We start from the raw sequence: 21933 nt of genomic DNA on the forward strand, positions 1-21933 counted from the left end.
ACTGTGGTAATTCAATTTGACACACACAAACGCACACAGTAGCACTCTGAAGAAAACAGTGCTGTCATATTTTTCATGGATACGATCTTTCTGCTGCTTCACGTCTCCACAGATTCTTTATATTTTTGGTTCTGAGATGTTTTAAAGCAGCCTGTACGCTCGTGGTGGAGACCAAAGCCAGCAGGTTTTTGTACACGCTCCATCAGCTTCTCTTCCCTTGCATCCACCATGTGGTGCTGAGCACTGAGGGCTTGTTTGCTGCTCGAAACAGGAACAGGAATTTAAAAAAGGAACGACTCCAATGAAGCAGAGACGTTGCTGATAGCTTCTGTACATTTAATTGGGCTGCAAAAAACATGCATTTTAATTACTGATTGCATTATTATTTATTCAGTAAATTAATTAACTGCTTGGCCTAAAAATACCCTGCAAAGTGCCTTTCTTAATCAACTGCCAACAACAGAGACCCGCAGGACCATCAATATATTTTTACATGTATTTATTTGAGATGCTCTTTAAAAACAAATCATAAAGTCCGTGTGCTGGGACATGATGGTGTGCGCCACAGTTTAAGTGGCTGGTAATGATTCATTACCTGAAAATGACTGTTTGGTGTGTGGATGGAGAGCCAGCTCTCATCAGCAGATTTCTACCTGAATATCAGTCTGACAAAGAAGCTGATGTTTGCTTGTAAATGTGCACATGCAGGTGGTCAGGAAGGGTCCACAGGTGCGTGGGAAGGTGACCTCAGGCCTCAGTGAGCCCCTGACATGCAGGTTGCATGGGGAAAATGTGACTTTCCTAACCAGCTGGCATGTGGGAGGTGGAGTCTGTGAAAATAGAGGGTGGTGCACTACAACCCTTCTTGCGATTGCTGTGGTCATGAGCAGGCGGCCACAAAGTAACGTTTAAAGTTATTACTGAGTTCAGAGGATCGGCGGCGCCTTTGTGCAGTGAGTTGTTGTTGAGGTGTGCGTGCTTACATGCTGCCCTGCTCCACGTTAGGTCCTCTGATGTAGAACGGGACTCTGATGTCAAACTCGTACGGCATAGATTTACCTGTAGACACACACACACACACACACACGTTATTAATGCTGTCGTTTGTAGCTGAGCTGGTGACACTGAAGCTCGCACACACAGGTGTGTTTTGCTGTCACGTTCTGACGTTATCTTCATGCTCAGCACAGTTTTCTGATGATCAAACACAAAACATTTGTTCCTTTAAACTCAAACATTATCTTGGATTCTTCAGATGTTCTTTACGTGCATCTGAAATCCTGTTTGCTGTTCAGCCCGTACTAACAAAGAGCGATTGTCCAATTTCCAGACTCTTAGAATTTCGCTGTTTATTTTGTACATAATAATGTTTCATCTGCTGGAGATGGGTTCTTAAAATGAGTCTGGCACACATCTCACAGTGTTCCTCCCTGCACTGCAGCTGTTTTCCTACTAAAAGAAAATCTAAAAATCCTTTAAATCACAAATCAGGATGTTTCCAGATGATAATCAAGTTTAATCAGTTATAAAAATGATCACAAATTGTTTCTTCCATCAGCAGAAAAAGAACCAGGCAGACACAACAACCTTATTCTCTGTTCGTACCTTTAACGAGGCCGAACTGGCCGATGTGGTAGCCGTGATCTGACGTGTAGATGATGTAGGTGTTTTCCACCTCGCCCGTCTCCACCAGCATGTTATACAGCTGAGAAACAAACAACACCATTTCAGTCTGTGGCTTAAAACAACGGAGTGATTTTGCACACTGGTCATCTTGTATCTGTTCACACTTCCACCAAACTTGACTCACTTTTTTGAGTGTGGACGCTTCCTCTCTTTGCTCTTTAAATGCTTTGCTTCTTTTATTGATTTTTATGCTGATTTTTTCCCTTTTTTCCGTATGAGCTTACCTGCGAGAGCTTCTGGACACTTATAGATCATTAGGACTAAAGCGTTCTTAACAGAAAAAGCAACATTTTTATAGTTACCGTATCTTCAGTGCTCCGTGTGTCTGTGGCCTAGACACAGCTGAAGCCTGATTACAGCATCTGGGCACCGAACAGCCTCAATAGCCTGGAAAGGTGCTAACCGCTAGGCTAATTACTCAAACGACTGGAGAACTGGGCAGGTCTTTCAGGAACTGTACTAAACTGGTTCAAAACATACTTAGAAAACAGGAAATACTTTGTATCAACAGGTAACTTCACATCTGAGCAGACAAGTATCACATGTGGAGTTCCCCAAGGTTCTGTCTTGGGACCCCTTCTGTTTAACATCTACATGCTCCCACTGGCACAGATTATAAAGAACAACAACATAAACTATCACAGCTATGCAGATGACACACAAATATATATCACAATGTCACCAGGAGACCGAGGCCCTGTACAGGCTCTTGGTAAATGCATTGAGGAAATTAATGACTGGTTGTGCCACAGTTTTCTCCAGCTAAACAAAAACAAACTGAGGTAATAGTCTTTGGAGCCAAAGAAAAATGATTACAGGTCACCAGAGAACTTCAATCTATACACCTAAAAACCACCAACCAGGCGAGAAATGTGGGTGTAGTGATGGATGCAGACCTAAACTTAGAAAAACACATTAAGACAATAACAAAATCAGCTTACTATCACCTCAAGAATATTTCAAGGATAAAAGATCTGATGTCTCAACAGGACCTGGAAAAACTAGTCCATGCATTCATCTTTAGCAGGCTTGATTACTGTAACAGCATCTTTACAGGTCTACCTAAAAATCAGTCAGACAACTACAGCTCATTCAGAGCTCTGCTGCTCGAGTCCTCACTAAGACCAAACAAGTGGACCACATCAGTCCAGCTCTGAGGTCTTTACACTGGCTGCCTGTCCATCAGAGGATAGACTTTAAAGTTCTGATGCTGGTCTATGAAGCTCTGAATGGTTTAGGACCAAAATACATCAGTGACCTCCTGACCCAGTATGAACCTTCCAGATCCCTCAGGTCATCTGGATCCTGTTTTTTATCAGCTCCCAGAGTCAGAACCAGACACGGGGAAGCTGCATTCAGCTTTTATGCTCCTTATATCTGGAACAAACTCCCAGAAAGCCTCAGATCAGCTGAAACACTCAGTTTATTTAAATCCAGCTTGAAGACTCACCTGTTCTCAGCTGCATTTGAATAAAACACCAAATCCACACTTTTAAGCTTAAATTTCAAAACTTACATTTTAACTACTGATTTTATCTACTTTTTAATCAATTTTAAATCATGCTTTTTATTGTTTTTGTTTTTTAATGTCTCTGTAAAGCACTTTGAATCACCTTGTTGTTGAATTGTGCTATATAAATAAACTTGCCTTGCCTAATAACACAAGCTATCTTTTCCCAGCCCTCAAGTGTGTAGCTGTTTGTTTGTGTGTGTGTTCCGGCCAAAATCTGACATTTGCTATCCTTGTGGGGACCAACAGCCCCCGTGGGGACCTGGATTTTGGTCCCCACGGGGTTGAAGGCATTTTTCACACTCAAAATGTGGTTTTAGTGTCTGGGTTACAATTAGGTTCTGGTTAGGGTAAGCGTCAGGGTCAATGAGATGTCTCCACGAGGATAGCAATACCAGACGTGCGTGTGTGTTAGTGCCCACCTTCTCCACGCTGTCGTCCACAGACAGAAGCGTCTGCAGCCGTTTCCTCTGCAGCATGTTGGTGAACTCCATGTGAATGGGCTTCATGGGGCCGGTGTAACGCATGATCCAGTGCTTATCTGGGTTCGGCGCGTAGTTATAACTGGGAGTACTGGTGAGAAGAACAGTGACAGGAAAGGAGATGAGACAGGTGGAGCGTTGGGTAAATCCTGAGTTATTTGTGCTGAAAAGACGATCTGGCTTTGGATAGTCTGTGATAGCACCGTTTACAACCAACGCTCTGTATATCAGAGCAACGTCATGGTGCTGCGAGTGCTTTAAATGTGCTCTGTTCTGCTTTTTCCAGTGTGTTAACAGATTGTATTATAAGTTTAATCATGAGACTGACTCTCGCTCGCCTCGAACATGTTGTGGAGAAACTTCTATGTGAAAGATACAGGATGGATTTTCCAGACAAATCCAAGAATAATGATCACAGATTTAAGGCTTTCCTCCCCCGAAGTACTTCCAATCCCAGCTTCTGAGAAATGGAGTCCACTAATCAGAAACGACTGACGTCCATCAAAATAGCGACTCAAAGACAAACTGTGCACAGTTGTATATATGCGTAAATCACAGCGCAAAGCTGTGCAACTGACACACACTTTCTACAGCAGGGGTTGGCAACCCTGGGCACGCATGCCACAGCTGGCATGCGAAGGGTTAACTGAAGGCACGACCATAGCTGGACTGGCGATCGGGCATACTGGGCATAGGCCCAGTGGGCCAATGATTTTTTTTATTTATTTATTTATTTTTTGTAACGGTATAAACAATGAAAGGTGGTGGATTGGCCAGATGCTGGCCAATGTGTAAAAATAACTCAGTTGTTTAGTGGTGGTCATGGCATAGCTACCATAAAGGCCAGCAGGTGGATGAGGGAAAGGGGAGGCAGGAGGAGGAGAGACCCGAGGTGGAAGCCGGTCCAAGGGTGAACTGAACTTCAGGTAAGAAGTTATGACCTGCAGTCTATCTGGTCAGATATAAACCAAGTTTAGGTGGAGTTTATTTTAGCTGTGCTGACTTTTTACAGTCAGTTACAATAATTTGTACTGTGTACTAGCTAGCATTATGGAGTTCCTATACAGCTGGGTGGGTGCTATGATGTTACTGATAGTGAACTTTATTTTATTCAGACACAAAGACACAAAAGACACAAAGCTGGATTTATTCTGTGTCTTTACTGCAGCTTCCTCTTCTTCTCTCATCCTCTCCCCCTCCCTCTCCTGTTTCTACTTCAATCATGAAACTGATCAATGATCAGCTGATCGGCTCTCTTGTTTATTTATCGCCCGCTTTGCGCCAGAAAGAGGAAACCAGCGGATGTCGCTCTAAACAACAGCAGCACGTTTAAGCTTGATCAGCTGTTGTTAGAATTTATTTAATATTAATTTCTAGTATCAGCTGATGTTTGCTGGAGCCACAGCTGTAAAGCTGCTGGTCATGATGGTTTGGATATGTGGTGAGAGGGAAACATGAAGATGAAACCAGGAGATGTTTTTACTGAATCATCAGAGCTGTGATGGAGAAACAGGTTTACCTTTTAGGTGACATGGATGAGTTCAAGTTATGAACTGTTTCTGAGAGACAAATAACACCAGGATCCTTTTTTACGCTGACAGCTGGTAACTGTGCAGGGGCGGGTCTAGCAAAGTGTTGCCAGGGGGGCAGGTAGGGCATTAACAGGGAGAGGGGGGCACAAAGAAATACTTTCTTATTCTTATTTAAAATGTCTCACTTTTAATAAATAATTATCTGAATCTTACAACCAAAGTTTTTAGTATGACGTAAAATGTATAGAAATCATACCAACAAGACTGTACATCACTGTCACCACAGCGTCTGTTTTCATTCAAAGGCTTTATGGCTTTAATACCTGGTGGGCCGGTCTTTAGTCAAAATGCAGTGAATTAATCTGAGCAGGTGCATTAAAAAATAAATGGCCGAGCCAGCGGCCAGCGGTGCATATTGCAAATCAGCTCACATAGACACATTAGTTGTGCTGCTTCTTAATGACGGTATCTTAGCTAACAACCCCAACTACCAGGTTCAACTTGTAATTGGCTAAAAATAACTTACTGGTGAGAGGGATGTGACAGCTTTTTCAAGCGATGTTGAAATTTCCACATTTCAACACTTCAAAAGCTTCAGGAGCTGTCTGCTCAGCGCAGCATCAGCACCGTGGAAATACTCGGATACATCCGTAGACTCGAGACAGAATTCACAAAGTGTTTTCGGGACTTTCAGGTGTTTGGACCAATGTTTTCTTTTCTGATGAAACCAGAAGCTTTAATGAGCAGCTGGGTTTGTCTCACATTAACTGGCTGAGTTAATGCAACATCGAAGCAGCTGATTGAACTGAAAAGCTCGACTCTGTGGGGTCAAAGTTTGCAGAACTACGAAGCAGCTGGAATCCACAGCTGTGCGTGTTCACCTGCTGGACATCACTACCTGACAAGTTTAACTCTTCAGAACATTGCAGAGGCCTTATTAACAGTGTTTGGCTCTACATATCTGTGTGAGCAGATTTTCTCTCACACGAGTCCTCAGGTAGCCTCTGAATGCTGGACACTGGGAGACCAGAGATCACATTAACATGTGTGTCTCTGTATTAACAAACATGCCATAAATTCTCCATAAATAGCATTATTTAAATAATAAATTGTATTTTCTGTTGTACAGTTCATTTGCTGTTATGGATAAAAAGTCTTTTTTTGTTTCAAAATAGCTGAGAACTATTCGCTGACAGCTGCAAACATCTGCAAACAAATATAATTCTATAAACTGGTTCTATATAGTGTGTAACTGTTCATATATTAATTAATATTAGCTAATGCAATCATATGGCACACTGAAACTTTAGATGGCACTCATCATCAGAAAGGTTGCCGCCCTCGGCTCTACAGTAACAGCGAGGTTAGCTCTGTGAGCGACTTTGCTCCACGATGATTGGATGTGTTGTTGTATCTGTGGTCGAGGATGAATCAGGACACGATGGGCACTTGAGCAGCATGCAAAGAAAAAAAGGTCCACAGATGACAGAAATGTGTTTCTGGTCTATGTTGAACTTTTCTTTTGTGTCTTTGTGGTGGTTTTGCAGCCATTTGTTTTATTTTTGTGTCTCCTTTCAGTCCATTTGAAGTGTTTGTGGTCGTTTTGAGACTCTGTGCAATCCTTCAGTATCATTTTGCATCCTTGTTTTCGTTTTGTGTGCCTTCTCATCTCCAACATCTTTGTGTGTTTCTCTGTGGCTGTTTCGTGTCAGCTTGTGGTCGTTCAGTCTGCAACCACGTTTCATCTGCTTCATGCTTCTTTCAAGAACTTTCCACATCCACTTGTGTTTACTGTGTCTTCACTGGTTAACGTCTCTGTGATCAGTTTGTCTCCATTTCTGGTCCTTTGAATCTCTTTTTTGTTATTTTTATTTCACTTAACTTTACAAGAGGAAATATCACTTAATACGAAGGCCCTCAGACTCGGCCTGTAGACCTTGGCAGTTTTTCCTCGATGTCTGTGCTGATGTCAGGTCTCGGTAAGTTGTGTGAACTGATCAGGAACAAGACTTGTATTTACTAAAGCTGCTGCAGCAGCAACAGGAAATTAAATGAGAAAAACAGGAAATGGAAGAAATGAAAAACTGTATGAGCTCCAGCAGGTTGTAAAAGTCTACTGGCTGTGAGGCAGCAACGCCTGATCCACAAGCTGCTTACAGACTCACCCGAGAAGAGTTTAGGCTAAGAGTGAAGTGAGCGAGCCAGCGACGTGCCGAACAGTCTGAACATCGCTCTTCTAAAAATACAACTTCTCTTTGTGATCATGGTTTAACTGAACCATCCCACATGCTTTTTGGATTCACAGCAACTTCCTGCTTTATGGCATGACCGTATTTTAAAGGAGGACTAATCTCTAAAATAGAAAAACATGTCAAAGGACGAGACTGTAGACGTGCACAAGTTTAGAATGGACTACAGCAGCAGTAGTCCAAACTACCAAACGACTCCCCAACCCCCGGTCTGTGGCCCGGGGGTTGGGGAGTCGTTTGGTACCGGGCCGGGAGAGTTGAGGCTCGGCTGTGAAATTTATGGTTTTCAGAGTTTTTATCGTTAACTCAGAGTCCCTGGGTCATTTCCTGTGTTGTAGTTGAGTTTATTTTGAAAGAAATATTTACACGTTACCGTAGCGACCAGAGAGCATTAAGGGGCAGAGAGGAGGACGTTACTCTCAGTGTTGTTGGCACATTTCAGGAGGACGCTGCTAATAAAGTTACACAGTGACTTCCCGTTTATTATTATATTTACAAAACAACACAGTTTTTGTCGTATAATTTTATTTTGTTGTAATTATCCACGAGACCTTAAAGGCTCCATGAAAATATTGTCTGACATTAAACCGTCCGTGGCGGGGGAGCGCTGGACTACACGGCCATCAGCAAGAAGCCTGGAGAGAGGGTGACAACGGTTGGTGAGATTATTTGCAAATGGACAAAATATAAGTCACCCCGGGTCTGGAGCTCCATGCAAGGTCTTGCCTCATAGGGTGAGAATGACCATGAGAAAGGTGGTTGTTAATAATCTGAAGGCAGTTGGGACGACAGTCACCATGAACCCCACTGGTAACACACTGCATGATTGAGAAGGTTTGGAAGAAAGTGCTGTGGTTAGAGGAAACCAGCATCGAGCTCTTTGGCACCAACTGGCTGCGCCGGGTTTGAAGGAAGACGGCGCAAACGACAACCACAGTCAAGCACGGAGGTTTTCTGTTAAGGATACAGGACAACTTGGCTGCAGGATGGAGCTGCATGGATCGAACTTGGACGAGAGCTTCCTTCCCTCAGCCAGAACACTGAAGATGAGTTGATGAGTCTTTCAGCAAGACAGTGACCGAAAACATACCACCAAGGCAACAAAGCAGTGACTGAAGAAGAAGCACATAAAGGTCATGGCTTTGTCCAGACAGCTGAAGCTTTCCTTCAGAAAGCTGAAGGATTGAGAGAGTTTCTGTAAAGAGGAGCCGATCAGTCACCCTCCTGAGATGTGACCAACAACAGGAAGCATCTCACTGCTGTTCTTATCAGTTTAAGAGTTTAAGACACAGAGTCTGGATGCTTCCTCTAACTTTTATGTATGTGTGGAGGCAGTAAACACCAGGCTGAATGTGAACACGCAGTGGTGGTGGCTGTAGCTCAGGAGGTAGAGCAGGTCACCTACTGATCGGAAGGTTGGAGGTTCGATCCCAGGCTCCTCCAGTCTGCATGCCAAGTATCCTTGGGCAAGATACTAACCCCAAGTTGCTTTCCGATGCTTCCATCGGAGTGTGAATGTGCGTGAGTGTAGTTAGAAAGCACTCAGTATAGAGATAGTGCTTGTGAGAATGGGTGTGACTGGGTGAATGTGGCGTGTTGTATAGAGCGCTTTGAGTACTCCGGGAGAGTAGAAAAGCGCTATATAAGAATCAGTCCATTTACCAGTTACCATGTTAGAATGAAGCGCGTGTGTGATGTGTGCGTGTCTGTGTGTAGCTGAGTGTAATATCATGTTTGGACACATCAGGCTGTGTGAGGAGTGATGACAGCAGATGCTCCTTTTCATTAATAACACACTCTCTGTCCTCCCGCTGTGTTAGCTGCAGAAGATGTTCCTGCACTGTGTTCTGCGTGGATAATGAATGACTCCCATCAGCTAACTCGTTTACTCCTCTCCTCACTCCTGCTCGGCAGCTTCATAATTAAATTTCCTCGTCGGGACAGAAATGCTGCGGGCAGCTGGAAGTGTCTGCACGGGCGCAGGCAAGCTGGAACGCTTCGGCCCGTCTGACAGGCGGTCAGCTGACACGTGTGGAGCTCGTGAACTCGTGTTGGGGAAGATTGACTTCATTCGTTTTGAAGGACTGCGGCGCACCTCATTAGTGCAGCTGCGGTGAAAGCGTTACCTCACAGCAACGAGGTGCTGAGCTCAAACCTGCCAGGCGACAACCAGACAGTTTGTTGACATTTAAACGGTTCTCTTTGAGGCGCTGCTCCCAGATTCACTTTCACTGCATTTTCATGCATTTTGCAAGTGCAGCTACCAAAAAGCAGAATTGCATTCAGCTGGTAAACTGCGTGTAACTGACATGATGATGCGTCACAGTAAGCACGTTTGAAGCAGATCAGCAGGCAAACAAGGACGGTGAATGTCTGCCTTCCTCGCCTGATCACCGTCTGCTGGTTCTGGTCCAGTATGGAGCCGGCGGTTGGCTTTGGATTCGTTTGAGGTGTTGAGAAATGAAATGAAGCCAACACAGAAATGCATTTCCTCTAATCGGCAATGAGACCGTGTCCAAAAGTGAGTCAATCCCCACAGAGGTTTACAGGCCGGTACAACAAAATGGTTTTAGCATCTACGTTCCCACCGCTGTCTTCAGCGTCCAGTCAAACCAACTCGACGTGCAGCCTCTGCAACTGTTTCAGAGCAGAAAGGTAAAAAGGTTTTCTTTCCTTCTGCTTCATTTTGTCTTTATTTACGAGACTAAAGCTGAATGCACGGCTGTTTATTACTTCGGGGAGAAGCTGCAGCCTTTTCTTCAGAATCTGACAACACAACAGGTCTCCGCTTTCATTAAAGTCTGCAGCACCACACGTTTCCTCAGTCGCGCTGATTCGCTGGGTCTTAATCAGCCATCGTTCGGTCCCGTCAATAAGGTTTAAATTAGACTTTGCAACTGCTGCTGGTTTCCTGCTTTCTAATTCATACTGAATAATAAAAGGAGAAGCAACTCTGCGCCTGTGCTGCATTTTTGTTCTTTGTGCACAAAGACAAAACTGTCAAACGCTGATCATCCCGGCATATGAGCGTCGAGCTATGCACTGACTGTCAGAGGAAAGGGATTACTGTCTGCTCCGAGTACTTCCAGCAGCGTTTTTGTGTTACAGGAATAGAAAAACCTGCATAAAAATCCCTGTGAGCTTTAAATGGGATTTAAATGGTCTCCTGGCAGCAGGAGTCCAGCCGGAGTTTCCTCGGGCATCTGTTTATATCTGCGGGATGAAAAAGATTTCAGTGTGATGTCTCCGTCTGCTCAGCCGTCTCCCAGTCAGGTCATAAACAAGGAAACTCTGATGCGAGACTCGCGCGTGGACTTTGTCATGTTCGCTAAAATTGGACTCAAATTCATGTAAAGAGAGTAAATAAAACTAATGTATTCATTAACACACACACACACACGCACACACACACACGCACACACACACACGCACACACACACACACACACACACACACACGTGTTAGGGAGGATTGTGCCGTTTCAGTCGTGTTGCTTCAGGATTTATCCCGTGGTGCAGAACAGAGCTGCTCCATTGTTCTGCTGGATTACAGTGGCTTAGTCTCATTGTATGTGTGCATGCGTGTGTGCACTTGCATTACTACTTTTGTGAGGACATAAATGTGTTTCCACAGTCGCACTGTGGGGACTCTACTTCCTTATGGGGACAAAAATTAAGTCCTTACAACGTAAATCATGACGTTTTGCATGATGGCAGGTTTATTTTTTAAGATAATTCTCTAGGAAACGAATGCAAGTCGAGGAAAAGGTAACTGTGTGTGTCTGTGGGAGGCCTACATGTGCTGCGATGCGTTGGGGAAGGCGGTGCTGTACTGCGGGGCAGAGTCTTCGGGTCCATGAGGGGCCGCGTGACTCAGAACCATCAGGACAGGGCGGTGAGGATAAAGTCGCTTTGAAGAGCGGAAGTATCGGATCGACTCTGCCGTGATCAGGTCGGTCAGGTAGTCCTGGAAGCACAACAACACACATCACTATTATTAACCCTGATTTTCTTCACTTTAAGTTAAATCTCACTTAACTTCTTGACATCCACCAAATCAGTGAAGCCGTCAGCGCAGCATCAGAGTTCATTTCAGTTTCAGCCACATGGTAAACTATTCCTGACCCATCAAATCCTCAAGGCCTCCTACATTTACAAAACAGCTCTGCTGACATCAGATTGACCAATAAATAAAAATTGCATAGACAGTATTTGTGAAATTAAAAACATTAATATGCAAACAATTCATCAATGGAGAAAAATGTTTCTAATAGATTCTAATAAACAATTAAAAAATATTCACTCAGGCTTAAAACAATGGAAATGATCATTCAAAGGTTTACACAGACACTGATGTGACCTTCTGAATCCTCCTTAATCAGCATCAGTCGATATAAACTTAAACTTGGTTCTAATATAACAAAGTTAAAAAAGGTTTTTTTGTGGTTTATTTGATCGGCCTGTTAGGACGGCGGTCGCCTTTCAGCAGCTTCCTACCATCCAAACACATTCAGTTAGCGCGGCTGGGTTAACTGGTGACTCTAGTTCGCCCCACGAGAGAACGACCACATGTCCGGGGTGTTCGGCCCACTCCAGCAGAAGCACTTGGATCGGACTGGTAACACACTGGACTGACATGCTGTCCCCTAACCTGAACCCCAGATGCTGTTTAGCGTAATAAGCATCGCTTGCTTCCGCCTCTATGATTACTTGCGTCCATACTTATAGTCCATTAGGGGTGGGGGGAAAATGGATACTGCGTAGCATGGTGATATTTTGTTTGCTAATAATGTATGGATACAGGGACAGCAGAAATCGATATTTTGTTACAAAAAAGGTTTTTGTGCTCTGACTTCAGAGCATGTTGATCCTTTTTCTGAGCAAGAATCCTGACATTCCTTCACTGTCCAAATGTGACAATTTACTTATTTTAATTTAACATGTTTTATTTTAATTAAGTTTAAAACGTTTTTATTTAATGTAAAATTATATTTTGTTTTAATTTACTTTCAAATTCTTCAGTTGCTGAAGGGGCTGCATAGTTTTCATAAACTGCATAGTTCAGAATAGCTATAATTGTACCAGATGGTTGATTCAGTTAAGTTGGACTAGACTGTAATACAAACCGTTCAGTTTGTCAACAATCAAACTGAAATGAGAGAAAGACTGAGTGTGAGACTTTGATATTAGAGAAAATGAATATTGATAAAGTTTACCTTTATGTACAGAATCTGAATATCGCAAAATATTTTAAAAAATTGCAATAATATCGTATCGTGCGTTAAGTATTGTGATAATATCGTATCGTGGGATGTATGGTGATTCCCACCTCTATGGTCCATACAGACAAAGTGAGCTGTAACTCTAATAAGAACTCTGTTGCATTGCTGTGCAGTGACAGAGTTGTGTTGCGTGTCCTCACCTGTGGATACTGCGCTCCGTGCTTCTCTCGCACGCCGTTGCGACACAGCGTGTAGTTGTAGAAGCGGCTGTTCTTCACCAATCCGAGCCATTCCCTCCACCCGGCGGGAACGTACGAACCGTTGTACTCATTCAGGTACTTCCCAAAGAAGGCTGGAGAAAAAGCACAGCTGTGTTAACAGAAGCCTCACAAAGCCTGAGTGCGTGTTTGTGTGTTTGCCTACCTGTCCTGTATCCAGTGTCGTTGAGGTAAACGCCGAAGGTCCGTGGCTCGTGCTGCCGTTGCCAAGACGGCGAGGAACAGTTCTCGTTGTTGGTGTAGGTGTTGTGGTTATGAACATACCTGAGGGAGACAGAACACGTGTTACTACAAGAGGCTCGTGTAAAGTTATTTAATAGTTCTGCTAATAGCGCTTTGGTAATAAAACACATCCATTATAGGATTTTCACCCTTTCCTTTACACATGAAGACATTAAAATCACCTGTCTGATATTACTAACGTCTTCGTTGGGCCGCCAAACCAGATTTGACCTGTCGGGGCACAGATTATCTCACACTGAGGCATGCAGCTTATTAATTTAACACCTGCATCAGGCTGGTTCTCTGCAGAAACCCACAGCCAAGACACGATAACTGGAAAAAGCTGGAAATGACTCATAAGCAGCTGGATGCTTACAAAACATAAGAAGGGAAGAATAGAATAACCCGTTATTGTCATTGTTCAAGGAACCTGTGATCTGTCAGACGCCACTGCTGTTCTTGGGTAGTTGTTGTTGCTTCAAAACCGCGGGCCTCCTGACTCAGAGAGGAGCTACTACTTAAAGGTGGTGTAAGTGGGGAAAGTGAGTAGACTAGCCGATGGACAGCAACTGTAATAATTGGTGGAATAACTGGTTACGGCATTCGGCAAATCATCAAGCTCGATATAGGTCGAACTTGATCAATCCTTAAGTGTAAATGAGCTTCATTATCCTCTTTGACTTGATTAAAAAAATTAACATCATTTTGTATTTAATAAGATTTGAAACGAGCACCCAACCATGAACTCATCAGTAAAGTCTTTACTGAGGTCAGGAACGACCTTTTTCCTGTAGACAGTTTAAACAACCGGTTTCTTTTTGCACTTAGACGAGTCGCCCCCTGCTGGCCAACGGAAAAAATGCGTCTCGGCTCTGGTTTCGCTTTTCGGGTGTAGCAGGCACCTCCATCTTTGGAACTGTACTTACTTCCCAGTGAGCATGCTTGAGCGTGACGGACAGCACATGGGCGTGGTCACAAAGGCATTCGAGAAGGAAGTCCCGCCCTCCTCCATAATGCGGCGAGTCTTATTCATCGCCTGCATCGACCCTACGTGGAGAAACCGACGGTTAGCACATTGTAAACCTTGTCCACCTGCTTCGGTGATAAGTTCCTTGGTTTCTGTTGAAAATTGTTCAAAATCATTTGCCTCATAAGCCTCAACATAAAATGCGACACCTGAAACATGGTTCTTATTTAACCCTTTAAGACCTACCATAGAACCAAGTCCGCCAGAGCTTATATTATATGTTTACATGCTGTGGAGCCATTTTTGGGAGCATTTCAAGTTGCTATACATCAATACAACCATTATAGCCCAGATTTTAATAATATGTATGAATTAAGTGCATAGTAATTACATAAATTGCAAAAAAGTGCAATAAACTACAAAAAAATTGAAAATCGTTTTTGTTTTTTTAACATATATTTCTAGTTAGAGAAATTTAAGAGGCTTATCCCTCAAAACTGTAAATACAAAAAAGTTGCACAAAATAGTTTCCCACAACAGGAAATTTATTTTGAGTGTCTTCATAGTTTTATTTTTGAAATACACCAATTTTTATATACTGCAGGAAAAACGAAAATAAATATCATAGTGCAAATTTGCAAAAAAGCAGCATATGCATCAAAACAAACTATTTCCAGCAGTGCAATATGAGTCCTAAGCATCCCAGAAACGACACAGAAAGTCATAAAGTCAAACATAACTTTTAAAAACACCAGTATAGGGTCATGAGGCCCGGATGGTAAAAAACTACATTTCCGCAAAAATGACGTCACTTCCGGTTTCGGGCAGGTCATGGCGGACATGCGATAGTTCGCGCTGACGTCTAATCCAATGTAGGAAGTGTTATGAACAGCTGATCGGATTGGCAAAGTGTGTTTCTGGAATATTATGTTTTTGTTTTGTTTTTATACAGTTTTTGCAAAGCTAAAAATTATTGCGCTAGCTCACGTGGTTGCAGAGCTACCGGGATTTAAAAATAGTTACGCAAAACTGAGCGTGCCCGCTCCGACCGGTTTTAAAGGGTTAAAATGCTTGATGATTAAAGATCAACTCTTTCCTCATAAAGAGACGTCATTCGACCACCTCGCCTCTGCCCTTAATAACGTTCTGACAATAGTTCTGACACCTCGGTTTATATCAGTAAAGTCGAGGTTTGGCGACCATTAGAAAAGCTGCATTGGCGGAGACCACGCTCACCAACTTCTGACGCAAACCCAGCAGTTTTGTTCCACGAGCTAGTCTGAAATACGACAGAAACTGCTCGGCTCAGAAAGGCGCTTCAAAGGTTACTCTTGGTAAGCTTTAAATGTTTAAAGAGTTTACCACACCTGTCCTGGTCAGAGCAATGAGCTACTAAGCCAGTACAAGACCCAATGACTCTAGCAGCAGCGAAGAGGTTACAGAGGTGGTAACAAAAGTTCTCTCCTCCTGCAACACGCCTGCACAATCTACGATGCATTTACTTAAAATGGGATCATAATCTCAGACAACAGCCATTTCCAGCTGTATGTCGTTAATAATAGAAGGTAATAGAAGATTAATTTTTGGCCTAAAAAGGCTCCCAGACAGTAATCATTGCACTCCGACCTGTTAAAGAACAAGATAAAGGAGTTACTTAATGATTCAAACACTTTGAAGTAAAGCTCAGCTGCTCAAACGAGATCCGTGTATTAATATGACGAGTGTAATATTATGTTAACTGTGTATTATTGTTAAACTGAGACTTTTATGTCCACACCAGTGTGTTACCAACAATCACATTAACAGTACAGACAGTCACACTAATGCTTATGAGGCTGGTAGTGGAGTTTCAGTCACCCAGCTCCATGTCCTGGTCATCAGTCAGGATCAGGATGATGTTTGGTCGGATGTTGCGTCTGTCTCTCTGGAGGCGGGGCTTCAGGCGTTGCGTAGAAGAAAAATGAGCGTGGCAGAGCGCCACGGAGACAAACAGGAAGAGGAGAAGTCGACCTGCCATGGCCTTTGACCCCCGGGCCTCCCCACAAAGGTCAACCAATCAGCTGCTTCCCACAAGTTGTCTCAGCTTCTGGAAAACACACAAAGAGACCGCCTCGAGTTCAGAGCCGAGGTTCAAACAAATCTGCGTGAGACTGAGCCACCGGTTTACAACGCTCGCCATTTCCAGCTCCATATTTTTATTCCAGACTCCACTTAGAGAATCTTGGCATGATCCAGGACTCGGGATAATCCATATTTATCTTGGTGGCTCCTCAGTTTAGGCTGTCTCTCAAACAAGCCGAGCTCCTATCAAGGCCACCCTTGATAGACAGCTTTCCTCTGACTTACCGTTCACAAACAGAAGATTTGAACAGTCGATGGTGGAGTTTCTGTGCTACCAGTCTAAGATGACCACAGTTTAGTTACCATAGAAGAAGAAATATGTATGAAACAGAGTGTTTAGGACAGGCTGACGCCTGCGTTTTAGGCTCACGGGAACGGCTTGTGTACTTCAACCTTCAACTGGCCACTGAAAGAGAAGACCTTACAAAAGGATTCACCGTACCAGAACCACATACTGTTGCTTTAGTTATAGGAAACTGTTTTCCTTCTGATATTGCAAACACTTCCTCAATCTGTTGCTAACATTCGCTTCCTCGATGCATGTTTGTTGTAGTTGATTGGAATCCTGCAGGTGGTCATCAGCGTCATCGGGATTGATCCTCTTGGAGGCGAAAAGTACCTGCAGCAAATGTCAGAGTAATCTGGCCAGCAGCGGGTCAGATATTGGAAAAGGCCAAACGAATGCCCCGCTGCTCCCGCAGCTGTCGGACGTGTTATGACTGTTGCAGCAGCGTTTAGCTGAAATGTGGCTGCGGTACGTGACGCGCTGCGTTTATTTACTGCGTGAGGGCGGGAATGTTGATGATCCATCCAAGAGAGCGCCGCTTTCACACAGCAGAAATAATAATAATAAAAAAGTCAAAGATTTCTGGTCCCAGTAGTTACAGGACACACACACACAAACACACACACAGTTGTCATTAGCTGCAGTCTATTGTTTCTCTGATAATAAAACGCTGAAATCTTATCAGTCACACTGACGTAAAGCACAGTAGGAATGTGTGTGTCTGCAAGTGTGAGTGTGTGAGTGTGTGTGAGTGTGTGTGTGAGTGTGTGAGTGTGTGTGTGTGAGAGAGAAAGAGCTCACAGCAGGGTGTATCATGCAAATTAGCCAGTAATCAAAACAGAAGAGGCTCAGTGCTCATTCTGAACACACCCACGGTGATTTGTGTGTGTGTGTGTGTGTGTGTGTGTGTGTGTGTGTGTGTGTGTGTGTGTGTGTGTGTGTGTGTGTGTGCTGATGGAGCTCTCATGTTAAAGTGGTCTGGTGGCTCCAGCTGTGAACAGACTGGAGATTACACACGACCTGCTGAGAGAGAGAGATTGGCAGAGAGACCTCCACGCTCCATTCAGGCCACAGCCACAGTCACGTATTTCATTTTAAAACAATCTTCACCAGAAAAACATATTTTGAGCTCATCTGTTTGTGTAAAAATGCTCAAAGAATCCAGAATGAAGCCACCCGGATGCTCCACAGCAGTGTAAAGAGGTCACAGAGGAAGGGAACACTGGGAGTTGGGAGGTTTTGCAATGCAAATCCATCAACATATTCACGTGATAACAAGATTAATATCCACAGACAGAGAAAGGACCCGCACTGTAACGATGAAATCAGAAAGGGTGAGCCGGGCTGGAATATTCTGAGTCCTGTGACAGAGTAAGAATGAAGACGTGTTGGTCTGCTTGAAGAATAAAGTGTCTCCGCTGTTTTCTTGTATTTGTAAGACTGTTTGTGGTACCATGAGTCTGAGTCAGGAAGTGAATGTGGTCGTCTACGTCATTGTTTCCCAAAGTTCAAAGACACTAACTACAACTAAACTAAACTCAACTGTCCTTACATTTCAGAGTAGATCAGCTCAAACCCTTAAATGCGTCACAGCCTTAAAACTGTCAGCTGCAGCTTCTCATGTGCACAGTTTTTCATCTTTAATGTTTGTTTCCATATTTTTCTCTCTTTGGAGATGAACTCCAATTTCACATTCTTGCCTGTTCAAACCAACTTTTGAACCAATCAGCATTCAGCCTGAACATACAGAGGTCACATTTCATTGCTCCTGCTGCATCTCTGCAGTCTGTGCTTTGGTTCCCATGATCCCTCCGTCTGCAGAGGCAACAAGTTGCACAAACAGACGTCAGAACTGGACCATAAATCCCAGATTTATTTGATTTATTTATGCTCAGGGCATGCTCGTGTGGTGAGGACCCTAAACATGGACTGATGTAACACACGGATCTTGTTTCCGTTGCTGCTATGCTGGAATTTTGAAACTGGATGTTGAAAAGTGAGGCGCTGACCAAAAAACCCTGAAAATGTAGCACCGGAGCAGTTACGCAGGAGGCCTACCTTAAAGGTTACGGTACTTTATCACTAATCGGGATCATAACATTAAAAATAAACATCATGTTGTCATCAGTAACACTTGAAAATAGGGATTGAGACCATATCTAGATAAGTCGCCCTCTGCTGGCCAAAAGAAATAATGCTGACACTTCTGCATTTGCTTCATATTTCAGTCCAGGAAGCTACTTCCACTCTGACATTCCTTTGATTTTAAAATATAATTCTTCATAAAGCACCAGAGATGGGCAGTAACGCGTTACTGTAATCCGATTACTTTTTCAAGTAACGAGTAAAGTAAGGGATTACTATTGCAAAAACGGTAATTAGATTACCTTTACTTTCCCGTAGGAACGCTGCATTACTGCGTTACTAAAACCGTGATTTTTGTGCGAGAATGTCTCATGACAGTGACGTAAGCGAGTGCGACGTTCGTGACAACAGCTGTGTGCAGATCAACAATGGATCATATATCGAGTGCAGAGAGAGTATGAGCGTGCAGCGTTTAAAGCGTGGAAGTACTGACCTTACTTTGAGTTTGATTCCATAAAAAGTGACAAAAACATTAGTGTCCGTTGTGCGTGGGAAGAAAACTTCTTTTTACAGCGAAAAAACCCCTAAACTTCCAAACAAGCACCGAGTAGCTACGACGTAATGGGAAACTCACAGAGAAACTCGCGGATTCTTCCACTGACCGCTGCACACCTGCACCAGGGTAACCCTCCGCCTACTCTACTCCTGCTTTACAGGTGAAAATAGAGCAACAGGACCGCTAGTCTTTGACTTTATTTATTTTCTGCTGTGTTTTACTTGCATCTATTTGAAAGACTGAGTGTAAACACAAACATATTTTATTTTATGTGCTGGAATGTGCAGAAAATAGGTTTAAATGTTAAACTAATTTCTTCCAGTCAGAGAATGTTGCAGATAATTAAATTTTTGCTTGATGCATAAAGTTAAAAGATTAAAACTAATAAAACAAGTTTTAAAAAGAGACTTTTCCATTTGATTACATTTTGTATGATGATTATGCAGAAAAAGTAGAATTGGGCTGAAAGATCTATCACTTTATCACCTATTCAGGTTGTAAATCGTGTTAAGTAACTAAGTAATTAATTACTTTTGAAAATAAGTAATCAGTAAAGTAATGGGATTACTTTTTGGGGAAAGTAATCAGTAATTAGTTACTGATTACTTTTTTCAAGTAACTTGACCAACACTGTAAAGCACCAACATAAATACTGATTGCATTAAACTTAAGATGACAAACTGTGCAGATTTATTATGGAGTGTTTGGTGACATTAAATCTGCATTTGTAATCTGATTTAACAGAAACTGTTCTAACAAACTTTCTGACATTTGATACTTAAGCTGCTCTCACACAGACTCCCACTTTGTATATTTGCATTATGATTTATATGGCACTGATGTTATTGCAGCTTTAGCACAAGCATCTCTTCCTTTGGTTATTACAGCTGAATTTCATTCATTTGTTTTTATTTCTACGTATCTATCTTTTCATACCAAAACCATCAAACAAATATGATACAAATATGTTTCACTCTGGTAGATACACACATTTATTGCTGTCCTTGTAGGGATGTTGGCTCTAAATGAATACGACTGGCTAATGATGCTGACTTTGAACAGAACCCAAGTGAAACTGAGAATAAACACATGTGAGACTCTGCATTGTTTAACCTGGTTTATGGATCCAACCCAACATCTGGACTGAAGTGGAGCGGTCCAGCTGTTGGCCATGTTCAGCCCACCACTGTCGGTAATCTACTGCAATATATTCATGTTATGTCATTGAGCGTCATTATGAAACTGACCTACAAACTGACCTGAGACCAGACCAACCCCGACTCAACCTGCAGGATTATTTTTCGGTCTCAGTCTGGGTCACAGTCAGCTTGTGTGCAAATGATCTGCAGCACTAACGGATCATAAAGGTTTCAACACGCTGACTTCTTGATTTATTTGTGCAGTTCATGCTATTGAGTTATTTATCCCCACAGTCACACAGGAAAAAAGACAATGCTGATCATTAATCGGGCACCAAAGAGAAAAAATCCAAAGGTAATATCAGCTTGAAGGAAAAAAGTTTCCATCTAGTGCTGCTATAGAAATACGAGCCGATTCATAGTTGGTGGAGCCCATTCCCCCGATCCAATCTCAAACACTCAGCGTAGAAATCGTGATGGGAATCTATCATTTTTGTTCTCGCAGGCCTGCAACAGATTGGTGACCTGTCCGCGGCTCCAGGACAGGCTCTGCAGCCCTGGATTAGATAAGCTGAAGAATATGGATGGGATTAATGGATCACTGAATGGAAACTTCTTGAAAATACCCAACAGAGGTACCTGTGATACTGACACAGTCGGATCAGACATATTTAAACTGTAAGCTCTCTGGTGTGAAGTCCATGTGCTGCTCACCTGCACCTGTTACTACCATCTGATTAATTTACAATGAATGAACTGGCATCCTGTGTACTGCCACCTGCATGCTCTCACCTAATCCAAATCCTATTTCCAGCAGGGATGTGGACAACTAATCAACAAGATGTTTAAATATTGCAGCAGAAACACCAGCTGATTAAACATAGATTTTATTAATGTACATAAAATGTTAAAAGTTGGTTGAATGATGTTAAGCTTTAAGAAGTTGGACGTTCTAAACAAACCCAGCTGGTCTGGGATGAGTTTGTGCAGAGCAAATGAAAATAAGTGAGAATTCCTTCAAAATAAAAGCATCAAACGTGACCAAAACCTAAATTGTGTGTAGTAAAAGAGTGCAACACAATTACCAAAGCAAACTGAGGATAATGTGAAGGATGTGGATTCTGTTTACTTCACAGCTCCAAAGGTGTTGCCGTTTTGCTCTACCTTGTAGAACATTCGAGTCCTTTGAATAAGAAGCTGCGCTCAAACATTTGGTAGTCAAGATAAAAAGGACGTTTTAGTGCCGAGCTTCTGTTTGTCTCCATGCGTAATTAATTCTGCTTCTCCTGCTGCTCCTCCAGCCCTCCTGCTCATCAATCATTTCTACTGTAGCTTCTAAAATTATCTACCTGAAACAGTCAAGAAACAGCTAATTAAAAAGAAAACTCATTTGGCAAGCCACCAAGGACTAATATCATGAAATACCCTCCGTGTTTGGTGAAATATAATAGGTAATTTGAGCAGGAATATTTAATTTTCTAGTTACAGCCGGTTGTTTCTCCCATCAGACCAGACAATTACACCCTAATAGGCTCATCTTAGCTGCCAGCATATCATGTGAACAAGTTAAAAGCCCCATAACTTTGATTAACGGCACGA

The 21933-nt window shown here is 42.8% G+C and overlaps 1 protein-coding gene across 11 annotated transcripts in view; it reads right to left on the reverse strand.

Annotated features, from left to right (window-relative positions):
- The window catches only part of LOC102798096 (extracellular sulfatase Sulf-2-like), a 119754-nt gene that overhangs the window by 26491 nt on the left and 71330 nt on the right, over nt 1–21933 (reverse strand). For 6 of the 11 annotated variants that reach the window (XM_087834399.1, XM_087834398.1, XM_087834390.1 and 3 more), the window contains 8 exons: nt 16005–16233; nt 14107–14227; nt 13104–13222; nt 12881–13032; nt 11256–11425; nt 3619–3769; nt 1606–1705; nt 984–1059 (listed from right to left, as the gene is read on the reverse strand). In XM_087834399.1, coding sequence (XP_087690525.1) covers nt 984–1059; nt 1606–1705; nt 3619–3769; nt 11256–11425; nt 12881–13032; nt 13104–13222; nt 14107–14227; nt 16005–16164 — 1049 coding nt within the window. In that variant the 5' untranslated portion in view covers nt 16165–16233. Of the gene's footprint in view, nt 1–983; nt 1060–1605; nt 1706–3618; nt 3770–11255; nt 11426–12880; nt 13033–13103; nt 13223–14106; nt 14397–16004; nt 16234–21933 lie in introns of those variants that run through there. The other 5 variants (XM_087834397.1, XM_087834396.1, XM_087834389.1 and 2 more) reach the window with 1 other exon arrangement.

The sequence above is a fragment of the Neolamprologus brichardi genome, chromosome 20, assembly GCF_056152115.1.
Source record: "Neolamprologus brichardi isolate AB-2024 chromosome 20, ASM5615211v1, whole genome shotgun sequence".
Taxonomy (NCBI): Eukaryota; Metazoa; Chordata; class Actinopteri; order Cichliformes; family Cichlidae; genus Neolamprologus; species Neolamprologus brichardi.